General features: G+C 36.9%; 1 protein-coding gene across 1 annotated transcript; it reads left to right on the top strand.

Moving 5' to 3' along the window:
* The first annotated feature begins 2,540 nt into the window (after window positions 1-2,540).
* LOC143298520 (fatty acid hydroxylase domain-containing protein 2-like) lies at window positions 2,541-13,822 on the top strand. The gene is made up of 7 exons (XM_076611370.1): window positions 2,541-2,650; window positions 4,135-4,249; window positions 5,728-5,831; window positions 6,977-7,098; window positions 8,088-8,296; window positions 8,664-8,936; window positions 9,943-13,822. Exons 2-7 carry the CDS (start codon window positions 4,146-4,148, stop codon window positions 10,103-10,105), a joined length of 975 nt encoding a protein of 324 aa, XP_076467485.1. The 5' UTR covers window positions 2,541-2,650; window positions 4,135-4,145; the 3' UTR covers window positions 10,106-13,822.
* Window positions 13,823-14,968: the final 1,146 nt, after the last annotated feature.

Genomic DNA, 14,968 nt, shown 5'->3' on the forward strand with positions numbered 1-14,968 from the left:
GCGAACTGAACACTCGTACATTCCTGACCCCACAGCCCCCCCTCTCTTTCTCTCTCTCCTTCCTCGTCCCCTCCCATCAGAATTTCCGCTTTCTGCAGTGTCTCCGTTCTTTGCTTCCTCCATCTTTCATGACTGATGCACAGGCACACACGCACATGCATGCAGGCAGACAAACACACACATACGTGCAACCCTGTCTCTGCCCATTAATTCATGCATAAATACACTAACATGTGTAAAGGCACTCACAAATTAATCTCTTCACTGAATGTACTGTATTCCATATTCCTTTTAAACAAACAGAAAAGAAAACTACCACCACACACAGTCATCACTTCTTGATATGTTAATGTCCTCTCTGTGGTAGGCCATTTCACAGACTTGCCAGAGGATAAATACATTTCAATTGCATAATTTTATGAGCCTTGTGACTTGGATGAATAGAAAATTTAATCCACATTATCCAGTCTGAAGGTCCTTCTATCATTTCAATCATTGCTATAGTCTGTTTCCATCCTTTCCTTGAAATAATCACACATGGCACATCACAAATGGGGCATCAAACATCTAGTTTCAGGCATCGAGTTTTATGAAGAGCCTTGTATGCAAGCTTTTCAGGCAACAAGCGTTGGACACTGTGTTGATTGACAACGCCAGGCGTCATGACATCTGATAAGAACTTTTCCCATTCACCTGCTGGAAAAGCAACATTGTCGTGAGGAACAACAAATTTAAATGAAGTCTACTGCTTGTCGCATGCGAGCTCCACACCTCACTGCAGGTTTCAAGCCTTCTCGCACAACGAAGCCAGGTTTCGAAAAATTAAGTGCAGCCAACGTGAACGCTCCATGGTTGACATCTTACAGACTGTCTGGTAGCATTTTGTTTTTTGTTGTTGTTTAGGAGGTGATAGGGGGCGGGTGGGTGCTAAACTTACTGCAGTTTCATGGCTTTACATAAATTACAGATTGTCTGGAAAACTTTCATGGTGATTCACAATTGTTTTGTGAACCAGTAAATTCTTGAAATGGAAATCATCTTCTTCATCCGTGGGCTACAGCTCCCACATTCACTCATATATACACTAGGGGGCTTTTACTTATATGACCATTTTTTACCCCACCATGTGCCATACTCCGTTTTCGGGGGTGTGCATTTTGGGTATGCGCTTGTTTCCATTACCCACCGAGCTGACATGGATGACAGGATTTTTAACGTGTGTATTTGATCTGCTTGTGTATACACACGAAGGAGATTCAGTCACAAACAGGTCTGCACATATGTTGACCTGGGAGATTGGAAAAATCTCCACCCTTTACCCACCAGGCGCCGTTACCGAGATTTGAACCCAGGACCCTCAGATTAAAAGTCCAACGCTTTAACCACTCGGCTATTGCGCCCATTGAAATGGAAATGATTGTTAAAAGCACTCATGTAATTTATACATAAACTTGAATGACACATGGAGAGATCACTTTCTTTTTTTTTGGCACCATTACATTGTGTGGTTTAGTTTTATAATAAAGTTAACAGGCAGTGAAAAAAGGGGTACAAAGTTCAACGCATACAAACTTTCAATTATCTTTACAAGAGTAATATATATATATATATATACATGTAAGCTTAGACATGATTACAAAAGTATTCTGAATAATTTTGAAGATAATGGTTTATTTGTTTTTTTATTGAGGAGGAAGGTGGCAGTATGGTCAAGATGCCTGTCTGGCAATACAGTGACCATGAGGGTCTCACCCTTTCTCACAAGTTTGGCTGGATTATCAAACTGAGCATCCTATCATTCAGATAAGACAATAAATCAAGAAGTGTGACTGGAAAATCAAACTGAGCATAATTATTGTCATTCAGATAAGACAATAAATCAAGAAGTTTGTTAAATCAAACTGAGCATATTGTCATTCAGATATATATATGACAATAAATCAAGGAGCTACCTTGTGCAGCATGCGCTTTGGTGCACTGAAAAAGAACCCATGCAACAAAAGTGCTGTCCTTAAGGGTACACAAATTTATGTGCATGCACTCAAGGCCTGACTAGTGCGTTTTGTTGGTGGTCAGGTATCCTCCAAGCAGATGTGGCGTACAGTGCATAGGGATTTGTCCGAACACCACTTTGCGAAACTGATACTGAAATTTTTGATTTGCTATATAAAATACCATTTTGAATCAACAAATACATGTTACTGTCATTAATTCCTAGATAGGTAACAGTAGAATAAAGCCCTACTATTTGAAATTTAAGGTCAGGTATTTCTCCTGCTCTCAAACATATTAATACAATGAAAAACTGATGCTTTCAAAAGACCACTGTCCACTGAAGAAAATAGGAGGTATAATGGAGTTGTGTAAGTGGCAAACTTTTCTTGTTCCCAGATAGCTGCAAAATAATGACATGTAATGAGGGCTGGTGAGTGGGCTGTAAACCCTATTTCTCTGTATCTCTCTTTGTCTCTTTCTCTTTTTTCTGCCAAGGGCAAATTGCCAAACATGTGACTGTCACGAGTTAGGGGCCTTGGCAAGAAGTGACGTCAGCGTCGTTTGGTAACCCCCAATGTTTTGCTGAGACTGTCAGAGACTTGCTGTGCAACAGGGAGCGTTTGAAGGCTTGACGACAAATAGTTTGGACACTTTGGTAGGTACTGGCTAATTCCTGATTCAAGATGAGTGAAAAAAGAACGAAGAATATTTCGTATTTTTGTTTGTTCGTTAAGTTGATATATTTTAACAGACGAAAGGAAATTTGGATCATGTGACTGGTCGTTCATTGTTTGTGTCAGAATCTCAGTCGGTCAGTATAACATTTGCTTAAACATGAAGAGAACAAAAATCCCCCAAGGATGCATTAGCAAAGGCTGCAAAGGCAAATTTTGAGAATTGGATTTTCTTGTCGTTCTTCTGATAGAGGATGAAGAAACCTGAAATAAAAGCACAGTGAGTCAAGAGTGACCGAATAAGGTAGGAATTAGTACGTGCGCGTAATCAGCTGCGCCACTGTCCAAAGTCCACTTGGCAGTTGGCACGTTTTGACCGAGAAAGAAATATTTTCCTTTCTTTTGTTGGCGCGCTTTTGTAACATTTGCCTACGCTTGTAAGAAATAAATAGTGTGTGTGATTCATTACTGATCATTTCACACAGTTTCAACAAGATTCTCAAACGTTATGTTGAAAAGTACTACTTTTGCCGTCTAAAACTAGTGTGATATTACGATTTTTAAGTCTGTTAACTCAGGGGCATTGACATCTCGCATTCATATATCATGTGATGCAAATCGTAGCAGACAAAGAGAACACACAGTGAACTGCAATTTACTTAATAATTGTGACTGACAGTGTGAGACAATTTCGTCTGTCATCGAAACTTCGAAAAGATTATAATTTATATCAGATGTTACTGTTATGAGTTGCACTGTAGCACATTCAAGAACAGCTGTTTAAGGTTGACTTTGTCAAGCTGGTGCTGTGATTTTGTTTTAAAAATTACATCATTTGTATTTTTAGAATTACTGATGTGATTGATTTTGACTTTTTGAAATAAGGTACATGATATATGGTAGTCATGTCTGACAAAGACCATCAGGACAGCACTATTCCCATTAATTAGGTAACACTACAGCTTGTATGATTTGATTCATATATAAGGGGGAACACTTAGTTAATATATTATGCTGGGTGTAAGAGCTGCTGGTCCCAAGGTTAAATCCTTGTTATCATTCAGAACAAGGTGGATTAGAGTTGAAAATTTTTAACATTTTCTCAAGTCAGTGGAACGGATGTGCAAACCTGCTACTTTGCTTGTGTCATCATGATCATCCCCCTTGATGTGTACATGTGTGCAGTTATCAAATACACTGTTTAAAAAAAAAGTTCCTGTAATATGCAGCATACTTACCTGCTGGTCTATATAAAGTATATTTTCAATTTTTGTATAAATTTGCCATAATGTGTGAATATTGTGGTATATTTGTGAAACTTTTCATTTTCCAGGTTTGTTAGGTGTTGTAACGTTTTAAATTTGCTGTTCCTTTGAAAATGTGAGAACCAGAATAAATTATCCTTAATTCTAAGTAGAGAATTTGTTTTGTTTCACTCTAAATGTATGTCTTTCTATAAACCCAGGAGATCCAACCATGGTTGGTCAGATTCTTCGCCTGCTGGACTCGGTCCGCAGTTTTCTGTTCATAGTTGGCTCTGCACTGCTTGTCTTCATTGCAGCCAGGAACTCCATAACTTGGTGAGTGAGTTTGAAATTTGAAGATACAGAGTAACAGACCACTGAACTCTGAAGATGTGTTTGATTATTGTTCAGAAAATTAAACATCTGTTCTTTATAATCTTGCACCAATATCATAATGGTAACGGTAATGACAGTCAACTTGAAGTCTTTTATTTCTAATATTGTAATAAATGTTTTCATAACTGTTTCAGTATCCAGTGGTTGTTCTTATTTAGTTTCCTGTCTCCACATCTAGTCCATGTCTGTGTACAGATGTCTCTGTCTTTCCTGGGGACCTGCAGACACTAGAAACAAAACTTAAAAAGTAGAATTATGATACTAGATAAAATTAAAAAAAAAATAAAAAGATTTGCATTTTCCAAGTCCTAATGATATAACAAGTCTGAAAAATGGCCAAGGTTTATAAGATTTTAATTTTGGCTTTCTTAAGAGGAAAAAATATAACAAAAAAGCATGCTTTTTTGTCAAAGCTCACCAGTAAGATGTACCACCTGAATTTGAAATTAAAAGTAAATGAATGGAGAATTTATTATGGTATTAAGGTAGATCTGCAGCTTGCACTGACATAATCCTAGCAAAAAGACCACTGACATTTTGTCAGTGTTTTGTTGTCAGTTAAATCTTACAGATGTATATACAACATGCGGTCTTTGACACCAGTGACTCAGAAAATACAGAAAGTAGTATTTATAACATTTTGAAGGTTTGTAAAACATCAGATGCACATATTTTCTGTGCCCTCTGGTGTGTTTCAGTTAATGAGCATGTTATACATTGTAATAAGAGGTTGTCCTTTTTCAGAAGGGCTTAATTTTGTTCAGATACATAATTAGCATGTATTAAAATAGTTTTCAGATTAAAATCTTTTTTATATTTAAACATTGTAGTAATCAGTACATATTCTGTGTTATCTTTATGCTCATCTTTTGGCACTAAATCATATACAGTGAGAGAGAGAGAGAGAGAGAAAGTGCAATATAAAATATACTGCATGTAGATATTTATATGTATGTATCTATATCTGTATATACATACATACATATATATATATATATATATATATATATATATATATATGTGTGTGTGTGTGTGTGTGTGTGTGTGTGTGTGTGTGTGTTATTTATGTTGCAATGAGAGCAGGAACAGTTCTAGAAATGGCAACTATATAACTACATATAGTTGACAACTTTCAGCTTTCAAATTTTGTGTCACCTGATGTGGGTTATATTAAGATTGAGTCAGAAAAGCTGTATTATGTTTGTTTTTTATGTTAAGTCCAAGTGTGACAGATTGTAACTTCATTATGTGTGTGGGAGAGGGTGTGGGGGGCATGTTTTTTTTTGTTTTTGAGGGGATGGGGGGTAAAATCTTTGTAGGTTCCTTGCACACCTCTGAAGAAAATAATGAGAGTTGTTGAGATACAGAACAAAGCATGTGCAGTGCACTTTTGTTTTATAAGAAGTGTGTTTGTACAGGCATTTGCAGAATTTCTGGGGGGCCTCTGGTGACTTCTGGCAACAACAGTGGAAAAATATTTTCCTTCTGTGTGGCAGTGATCCCTACACGGTTGGTGTGGTTGGTAAGTCACTAACTATTTGTTCTTGATGTTTCTTCATCTGTGTGTGTGTATTTGTGTGTCATCGTCTGTAGTATGGCTTGTATACCAAAGTTAGTTATGACAGATGTATCCATATTCACCCCTAAAAGCATCAATTGCTAGCAGCTAACTTGTAAAACTTATGGGAGATTGCGATAATGTTAAGTCTTGAACCCTCCCTGGGACAATAGGAAGGGGCTTGAAGGTCTCATTCAATAGTGTTAAGTCATTGAGCTTAAACATATCATTTCATTGTGTGCAGTACTTGGGTTGGGTTGCTAAGTATTGTTTTGTCAAGTAGATATATGTAGATCTAGGTTTGGTGTTTTTACACCAACGTTCATGTGCATGCTGTGGTATTTATGCTAGTTTGAATATGTATGTATAGTGTGTGTGTGTGTGTGTGTATGTTTTTCAGGATAATGCATGTGAATATAACCTAATAGTGTGTGAGTGAAGTCTGTGGAAACTGTAGCGTAAACATTTCTTGGTTATGTTTTTTGTAAACACATTATGTTTTAGCCAACTAGCATCAAACTCAAAGTAAAAGAGGAACACATAACAAAACACAAAAACCTTGTGAAGGGTGGGGATGGTGACAAGAGAGGAAGGAGAGAAAAAAGGACGACACACTCACACTCACACTTGAACACATCCACCCACCCACCCACTTTAAAGATTAAATAGATATGAGGATATGAAAAGGAAACTTCCAGCATCATTTTCTTCTCTCAGAAACATATATTATTTAAGTATGTAAAAGGGGAGAAAAAAAGTAAGAAAATGTTTTAACTGTGTGCAAAGAAAAATTACATCTAGTACAAGTATGCTGCTTTGGTATAAGCTTTGTAGCTTTGAGAAGAATTAAGGCCAGAGGTGGCACGAAGATTTGGTAAAAAAAAAAAAAATCACTCAGAAACAGGTTTTGGGTTTTCATCATTTAATTACACATACTTAACCGTGACCCAGCTAGTGCAGACTCCGGCAGGGGTCTGACATTCCTGTCCTGTGCAAACTACTTTCATCATTTTTGGTTACTTTGAACATTTTGAGAATCACTGTATAATGTTCACTTTGCTGAGTCATAACATCTCTTTTGCACAACATATTACTTTTGACTCTTCCAGGCACAAGTGTGTTTGGCTTGCTTGTGTTCTGGCTGTCCAATGCCTTCCTGCTCGTTCTTGACATCACTGGCAGGCCCGCCGCTCTCCTTCGATACAAAGTGCAGCCTGACAAAAATGTACCGGTATGTTGGTGAATATGCTCTGCTTGTGGCATGGGAGTTTTTTTGTTTTTGTTTTTCTTGTTTGTTTTTTCCCCCATAGAGAAATAAATGTGCACTTGAGCTTTTTTAGACACCTACATGGGTCAGGAAGTTGAGGCACAGCACTACAAGTTAGTTGCATTTTAGATTTTTTGGTATATTTTCTATTAAATGAAAGCAGTCCAGAGATTTTCATGTCTTGTTTGTTTCATACCTGTCAGCTACTTCGTTTTGAGTGTATCATTACCGTGTTGAGCTTCAGAGAGTGCCATGCACACAATACTGAATAGGAATACGATGCTGAACTGGAAGAAATCAGGTAGTGATTAAAAGTAATAAGAAATGAATAGTCAAAAATAAAAACAAGTAAAAATGAACAGCTGCAGAAGCGGGAATAAGAAAGATAGTAAAAATAAAAACAAATACAAAATGAACAGCTGCAGAAGGGGGATAATAAGTTTGTGGCACATAATTATCAGGCAAAAGGCCAGTCACTACTTACTTTACATTTTGTTTCTCGTTTTTTTTTGTTTTTTTTTTTTTCAGTCTGAGCCATTTGTTTGGGTGTCCAGCTTCTGTGTTTGTATTTAACATTTCTTTGGGTTTGTTTTTTCTCTGACAGTGTATTTATTGACATTGTTATGTGGCTTTTCCAGCCAGCCTGACAAGAATTAAAGGATTCACAAATGGTTAGGCCACCAGATTACTATAAAATAATTGTAATTCTCACCAAAAAGGCAAAAAAAAAAAAGTGAACATGTTACAGAACTCAAAACCATATTACAGTTTTCAATAGTCTTCACTGCCAGTGTGTTGTCTTACCGGGGAAAAGAAGCAGCCATGCATTTTTTAGTCATGCATTGTCTCTTTTGTCATAGATCTGTTGCTTGTATTTGCTGGTCTTTTTTCAGATACTGTGAAAGCATGTTGCATGCTAGTGTTAATGGTGAGTGCTACACTGCTGTTTGCAGGTGTCCAAGGGTCGGTTAAGGGATGCAGTACAGCTGGTGCTATTCAACCAGATCGTGGTGGGTGTGCCTTTCGCTGTGCTAGCCCACTGGGTCTTCCAGTGGAGGGGGTGTAGCGTTCTGCCTGAGGAGCTGCCCACCTTCCCAAGGGCTGTCATGGAGGTCACCTTCAGCGTCCTCATGGAAGAACTTTGCTTCTACTATTCTCACAGGTACACAGGCTTTGTACTCACACCTTTGCCTTTCTTCTCTTTGGGGGCAACTTGAAATTAACTCTTTTCAGGATGTATGTCCGATTTTGTACAGTTTCTCAGTGTGTAAGTGTCCACCCCTCACTTGTATTTGCAACAGGTAGGGAAAAGAAATGAAAGAGATGGGGAAAGTAAAGTGGTATCTTTGAGAGAGAGAGTTACCAGTGAAAACACCAGGAATGAAAGAGATGAGGAATGTAAAATGGTGTCTTTGAGACATGGAGTGATCAGTGAAAATGGTGGGAATAGTTGGGTTTCTTCAACTGCAAACAGTGGATGAGATGTTCGTGACCGGTGTGCTGTTTTCCCCCTCCCTCCCTCTCTGCAGACTGCTGCACCACCCCCGGTTGTACAAGCACATCCACAAGAAGCACCACGAGTGGACGGCCCCCATCAGCATCACGTCCCTCTACGCCCACCCTGTGGAGCACGTGCTGTCCAACCTGATCCCCCCGGCCCTGGGCCCTCTGATCCTGGGTTCACACCTGGCCACTGCTTGGCTGTGGTTCGCCTTGGCCCTCATGTCCACCACCGTGGCTCACTGTGGCTACCACTTCCCCTTCCTGCCCTCCCCTGAGGCTCACGACTACCACCACTTGAAGTGAGTATTTGTAGTGGCCATTATCGCACAATAGTTGTGAAAATGAAAGTAAACCCACATACATTATTTGTTTTACTCAGTAGGCTTAACGTCTTGAGCGTGCATACTAACTGGAGACCATTAGAAGACCTAATCAGTTTATGAGGATTATATGTTTGTTTACACATGTGCTGTATTATTATTCATTTTATTGTTTCACACAGTGGTCTTTATGTGTGTGAACAGAAGAGTGAGGGGCCTGTTTGTGTGCGTGTGTATGTGTGTGTGCTGATGGTGTGTGGGTGACATTAGAGACCATGTCCATGTAGAACAGAGTATTTTCAAGGGGGATTTATTTTGTGTTATGTGTATGGTGGAAGGAGATGGTGTTTTCTGAATGATCATTGTTGTGAAAGAAAATATTTTTTCTAAAGTAAATAGATAGTGAAGTATCTCCACGTAATCATTTAAGACAAAGCTTGATATAAACATACTACCTTGAAAATCTCCTTGTCAACTGTAATAAGAGAGTGAGTGAATACATGTATATGTAAGTTTGGTGTGCGCTTTCCATATGATAAGCAGAGCTGAAGGATTTTCTGCAGGTAAAACACTTGACAGGTAGGGAAAAAACCAAACTTTTCATTCTCTTGACAATTCCATAATTTTAAAACCCAGAGCAAAATCTGGTCACATGAGGGATCTGTAATCTTTCAGTCTACTTCTGCCTGTATGCACAGATTCAACCACAACTACGGGGTTTTGGGTGTCTGTAACTTTTGATTTTAATTCTGTTTCTTCTGCCTGTTTTTAAAGATTCAACCACAACTATGGGGTTTTGGGTGTGTGCAATTTTTAGTTTTATTTCTTCTGCCTTTTACACAGATTCAGTGAAAAATGATGGGGTGTTGAGAGTACGTAACTTTTGATTCTATTTCTTCTGCCTGTTTACACAGATTCAGCCAGAAAATATGGGGTGTAGAGAGTATGTAGCTTTTCAGTCTGTTTCTTCTGCCTGTTTACACAGATTCAACCAGAACTATGGAGTGCTGGGAGTGCTGGACAGACTTCATGGTACCGACAACCAGTTCCGTGCCTCCAAGGCCTATGAGCGCCATTTTCTTCTGCTGGGCTTCACTCCCATGGCTCAACAGTTCCCAGACCAGCTCAGCAAGAACAAGTCTCAGTAACAAGTTGGATCGGAACTTGCGTTTGGTTAATTCTTTTCTTTTCTTTTTTTTTTTTTTAAATGATTTTTTTGTTTCCTGTTCAGGTTATTCTCCAGTGCATTTTTCTATTTTTTTCTGGTTTTCCTTTTGTTTATTGAAATGGAATTAATAAGAAGGGAACAGTATTCAGAAATCTTTGTATGCAGGATGTTTTATTTTTTCGCTGTTCCTTGTGAAGTGATTTGATGTGTTTTGTTTTCTGTATTGCTTTTGATTATGTCGGTTTAGATTATGTCATTGAAAAGGTAAATCAGATATTATGAAATTTATGAAATGCAGTCTTTCAGTTAAACAGTAAATCAAAAAGATGGAAGGGATTTTTTTTTCTTCTTTATTTTTATCCTATAGATTGTTAATTTGTTGTAGAGAAGACTTACTGAGTAGAATTGAAAGAAAAACTATTGCGTCCAATTGCTGGTCAGGTATGAGCGCATCTAAGACGTGCACACCAAAAAATAAGGGTGTACTGATTGTTAGCTCTGAAGATTTGAATTGTCATGTGGTTACTTTTGTAGATTGTGTTAAATTTAATGGTTGTTAAAAAAAAAAAAGCTATTTGGCATGCTGATATTTTAAACAAAACATCACTTGGCCATAGAATTTTTTTTTTTTTTTTTTTTTTTTAAGATTGTTTTTGATTTTTAGCAATTTCACTGTACCTTGTTTAGCATTTCTCAGTGTAGAAACCGGTGAATATAAAAGATATTTAATTTCTGTGTTCATGATAAACAACAGGAATAAGACATAGATATTGTTCCTTTCAATTTCATGTTGGATTCTTGTGCACTTCCCTCTTTTCTCAAGGAAAAAAAAGAAAGAAAAATGTATGTTGCTTGGCTTTGTAATATGGCTTATGTGGGTGATATTTGACGGGGTAAGTCTTCAGCAGTAGGCAGTTTTCTTGGTTCACAGTTTATTTCTTGGTTGAGAAAACCTTTGTTGTTGTTTTTGACTTACTTGTGTAAACAAAGTGAGTCTATGTTTTAACCCAGTGCTCGGTTGTCTCTGTGTGTGTGTGTGTGGTAAACTTTAACATTGACATTTTCTCTGCAAATACTTTGTCAGTTGACACCAAATTAGGCATAAAAATAGGAAAAATTCACTTCTTTCCAGTCATCTTGTTTAAAACAATATTGCACCTCTGGGATGGGCACAAAAAAATTAAAAAAAGAAGCCAAATTATATGCAAACTGCATTTACTGTTATATTTATTGGGTTTTTTTTATTCTCTAAACTTGGCACTTTGATCTGATATTCTGACCCAACGACAACAGCAGTCATTATCATCATTTTTTGTTCAAACAGGAGCTTCTTTTGCTAAGCATGGAAGTTTTTTTATTTTGCAAACGTTTGGTGCTGATAGTAAAAAAGGGAAATAAATCTGTAATTAATGCTAGGGGACTTAATTTGCTTTAAACTGATCTTTCTCATCTTAAACATTACATTTTGAAATTATACTCAATACATAAAAAGCTTATGTGTTTTACTGTCAGTGTACAGGGCTTTCACTATGTTCGTTCGCCCAAGTGGTTTTTTTCGGAAAATACTAAAATCAGTACGACGAGAGGACTTTATAGATCTATAGGCTGAGCCCTGAAGGTCATGGGCAAAAATCAGTTGCGTACACATATTTATACACATTCGAAACGTGTGCTCATATTCTTCGTGAACGCGAACGACACCATTTTGTTTTAGGTTGTTGACCTGCCCGTTAAGTCCTATATTCAATGGACAATACACGATAACTTGTGATAGAAAGTTGGAGAAGGAGACTGTTAAATATTTATTCAGAGAAAGATTTGTGAAAGCCTCATCACTTACTGGATTATGCCCCAAACTGCCGTAAAAATATCCACAGAATCAGTCGGAATTCACAGTTAAAAATTGTAAACCATGCGAGTTAATACCGTTGAATTGATGAAACGAAAAAATTTCCAGCCTTGACTTTTCTCAAAATGAAGTCCTTTTCACTTCATACGACGTTTAGAAGTACTTGTACTTGGCTCTACATGTTATTAGTTTAACAAAATACTAAATTTTCATATCAACTTTAAAACTATAAAACTAGAATGAACATAAAAGAGAAATTGTGTCGTACTACATTCTTGGCGGGTGTAACTAAACTTGTACATCTATCTAGATCTAGAGAAAACAGCTAAATGTTGCAGTGTGATTGCGGCGATAGCCACGTCTCCTTTACCGCGGACTTGAAAAGAGTTTTTTTTTTTTTTTTATTGCCCTTAAAGATTTTTTGAATGCCCAAGATACACCAGAATAATATGATCTAAACAGCATTCTCACTGCAAATACAGCAATTGATTTATCGCCCTTTAAAAAAGTATGTTCAAATATTAAATTTTAGAACGTCAGTTAAGGAGCCACAATAGTGTTGTGGGTAAGACAGTTTCTTCTCACCCGAACACGCGGGGTTCAAATCTAGTTAGGACTTTTTTTTCTTTTCTTTTTTTCTTTTTTTCTTTTTTTTTTTTAACCCGAAGCTTTATAATAACAAATACAGAACACATTTTAACGATTAGATTTTTTTTTTTTTTTAAAGTGTATCACTAGTGAGTCTTGAAGGCCTTGCCTCTCTTGTTCTTCATGCATTTGGGTTTTGTGCTTGATATGTGTAAACCGGTGGTGACAGTGTGAAAGTTTAGGTTTGTATCACATTTGCTATATTTCTAGGATCCCCTTTGGCATTTTGTTTGTACATCCAGATAAGGAAGCATTATCGAAATCTTGGTGATATTTTTGTGAACTTTGATATTTCTTTGGAGAGAAGACTTTTTATCAGGTGTTTATTTTCTAGTGCCTGTTGATATGGATCTGAAGAATTCATTGACAAGAAAAGTTAATGCAGGCAAGGAAATGTCTTGATTATTCTGATTACTGTACAATTAGTACATGATGTCTGCACAAAATATATACGTTTTTTTTTCTTTTTGAGGAGTGATTCAATGGGGAACACGATAGCTGTCGATTTGTATATATATTCACTTCCTGTGGCTGTGGTTTTTATTACAAATGTGTCTCTCACAGCAAACATGTTAACAGTTATTGACAGATCTGATTTGCATCAAACAAGCTTATTCAGAATCTCTTCAAAAAAACAAAAAATAAAAGGGAGGTTGATGCTATTGTTGAAGAAAAAATGCTATGTACCTGATACAGTATTAGCAGGACTAGTCAGTTGATCTCAATACACAGTCTTAGTTTTTGAATTGGGTACAACTGTGTTTAGGTCTTATATGCGGTGATGGTTTTGAGAAAAATAGTATAGAAAAGCAGAGGAGCTTTCTGTACTCATACACATTTTGAATTTTGTTGATATGAAGTAAAAGGGAATATGCAAGTTGACAAAAGAAGGGAACTGTGTTGTGACAGATTGCCTGGCACAGAGAACAAGTTACATACTAGGGTGAAGTCATATAGATAAATAAGTACAATCACAACTTGAGAATATGCAATGTTGCTACTGTTACAAATGGTCTGAAATGTGTTTAATACATGATAGTGCATTTTTGTCCTTGTGCGTGCGTGTGCATAATAGTGTTTTAGATTGATTGTGTCAGCAGATATCTGTTCATGTTTGCTTGGTATTTTGCACCATCAATGCAAGGTTTCTGAAAAACATTTTTTTATTGCAGCTAAATAAATGGATTAGCATAAAAAGTGCTCGTGGAGTTTATTGTTGTAACAGAGAATGTGTATGTGAGTGAGAAAAGCAGTGAAATTGAGTTCCAATGGTAATTATTTCCAGTCTTTTTTAAGACATAGTTAAACAACAAAAATTGTCATTATAAGATTATTGCTGTTTTGTTTTTTTGTTGGTTTTTTTGTTGTTGTTGTGGTTTTTGACTCGCTTGTGTAAACAAAGTGAGTCTATGTTTTAACCCAGTGTTCGGTTGTCTGTGTGTGTCTGTGTGTCCATGGTAAACTTTAACAATGGCATTTTCTCTGCAAATACTTTCAGTTGACACCAAATTAGGCATAAAAATAGGAAAAATTCAGTTCTTTCCAGTCATCTTGTTTAAAACAATATTGCACCTCTGGGATGGGCACAAAAAAAAAAAAAAATAATGAAGCCTAATTATATGCAAACTGCATTTACTGTTATATTTTTTGTATTCTCTAAACTTGGCACTTTGATCTGATATTCTGACCCAACAACAAGAACAGTCATTATTATCATTTTTTGTTCAAACAGAAACTTCTTTTGCTAAGCATGGAAGTTTTATTTATCTTGCAAACGTTTTGGTGCAGATAGTAAAAAAGGGAAATTACTCTGTAATTAATGCTAGGGGACTTAATTTGCTTTAAACTGATCTTTCTCATCTTAAACATTACGTTTTGAAATTATACTCAATACATAAAAAGCTTGTGTGTTTTACTCTCAGTCACAAGTGAGTCTTGAAGGCCTTGCCTCTCTTGTTTTTCCATCTTTTGACCTTCACAGGTGTTGCCAATAGCCTCAGAAACTCGTTCATGTCATGCAATAGCTTGTTGGACATAAACAGTGCAGCACATGAGAACAATACAATAATTGAGAAATTAGCTACTGAACAATTAACTAATAAAATTTAGACATTGCCTACTCCCACACCTCCTGCCACTCCCTGCTCCTGCCCTTCACCCTTTGTCTGTAGCACCAGTATAGCGTGCTTTCCATCAGATGCACATCCATGCTTATTCAGCAAGGCAATAATGTGTGCACTGATACCCATTTTACTCGTTTGTGCTGTGAATTTCAATTTTCTGGTGATTTTTCCTAAATTATTGGGTAGCTGGGTGTGATATTGTGACGTGAACAAGAATTAATTG

The sequence above is a fragment of the Babylonia areolata genome, chromosome 24 (genome assembly GCF_041734735.1).
Source record: "Babylonia areolata isolate BAREFJ2019XMU chromosome 24, ASM4173473v1, whole genome shotgun sequence".
NCBI classification, from domain to species: Eukaryota; Metazoa; Mollusca; class Gastropoda; order Neogastropoda; family Buccinidae; genus Babylonia; species Babylonia areolata.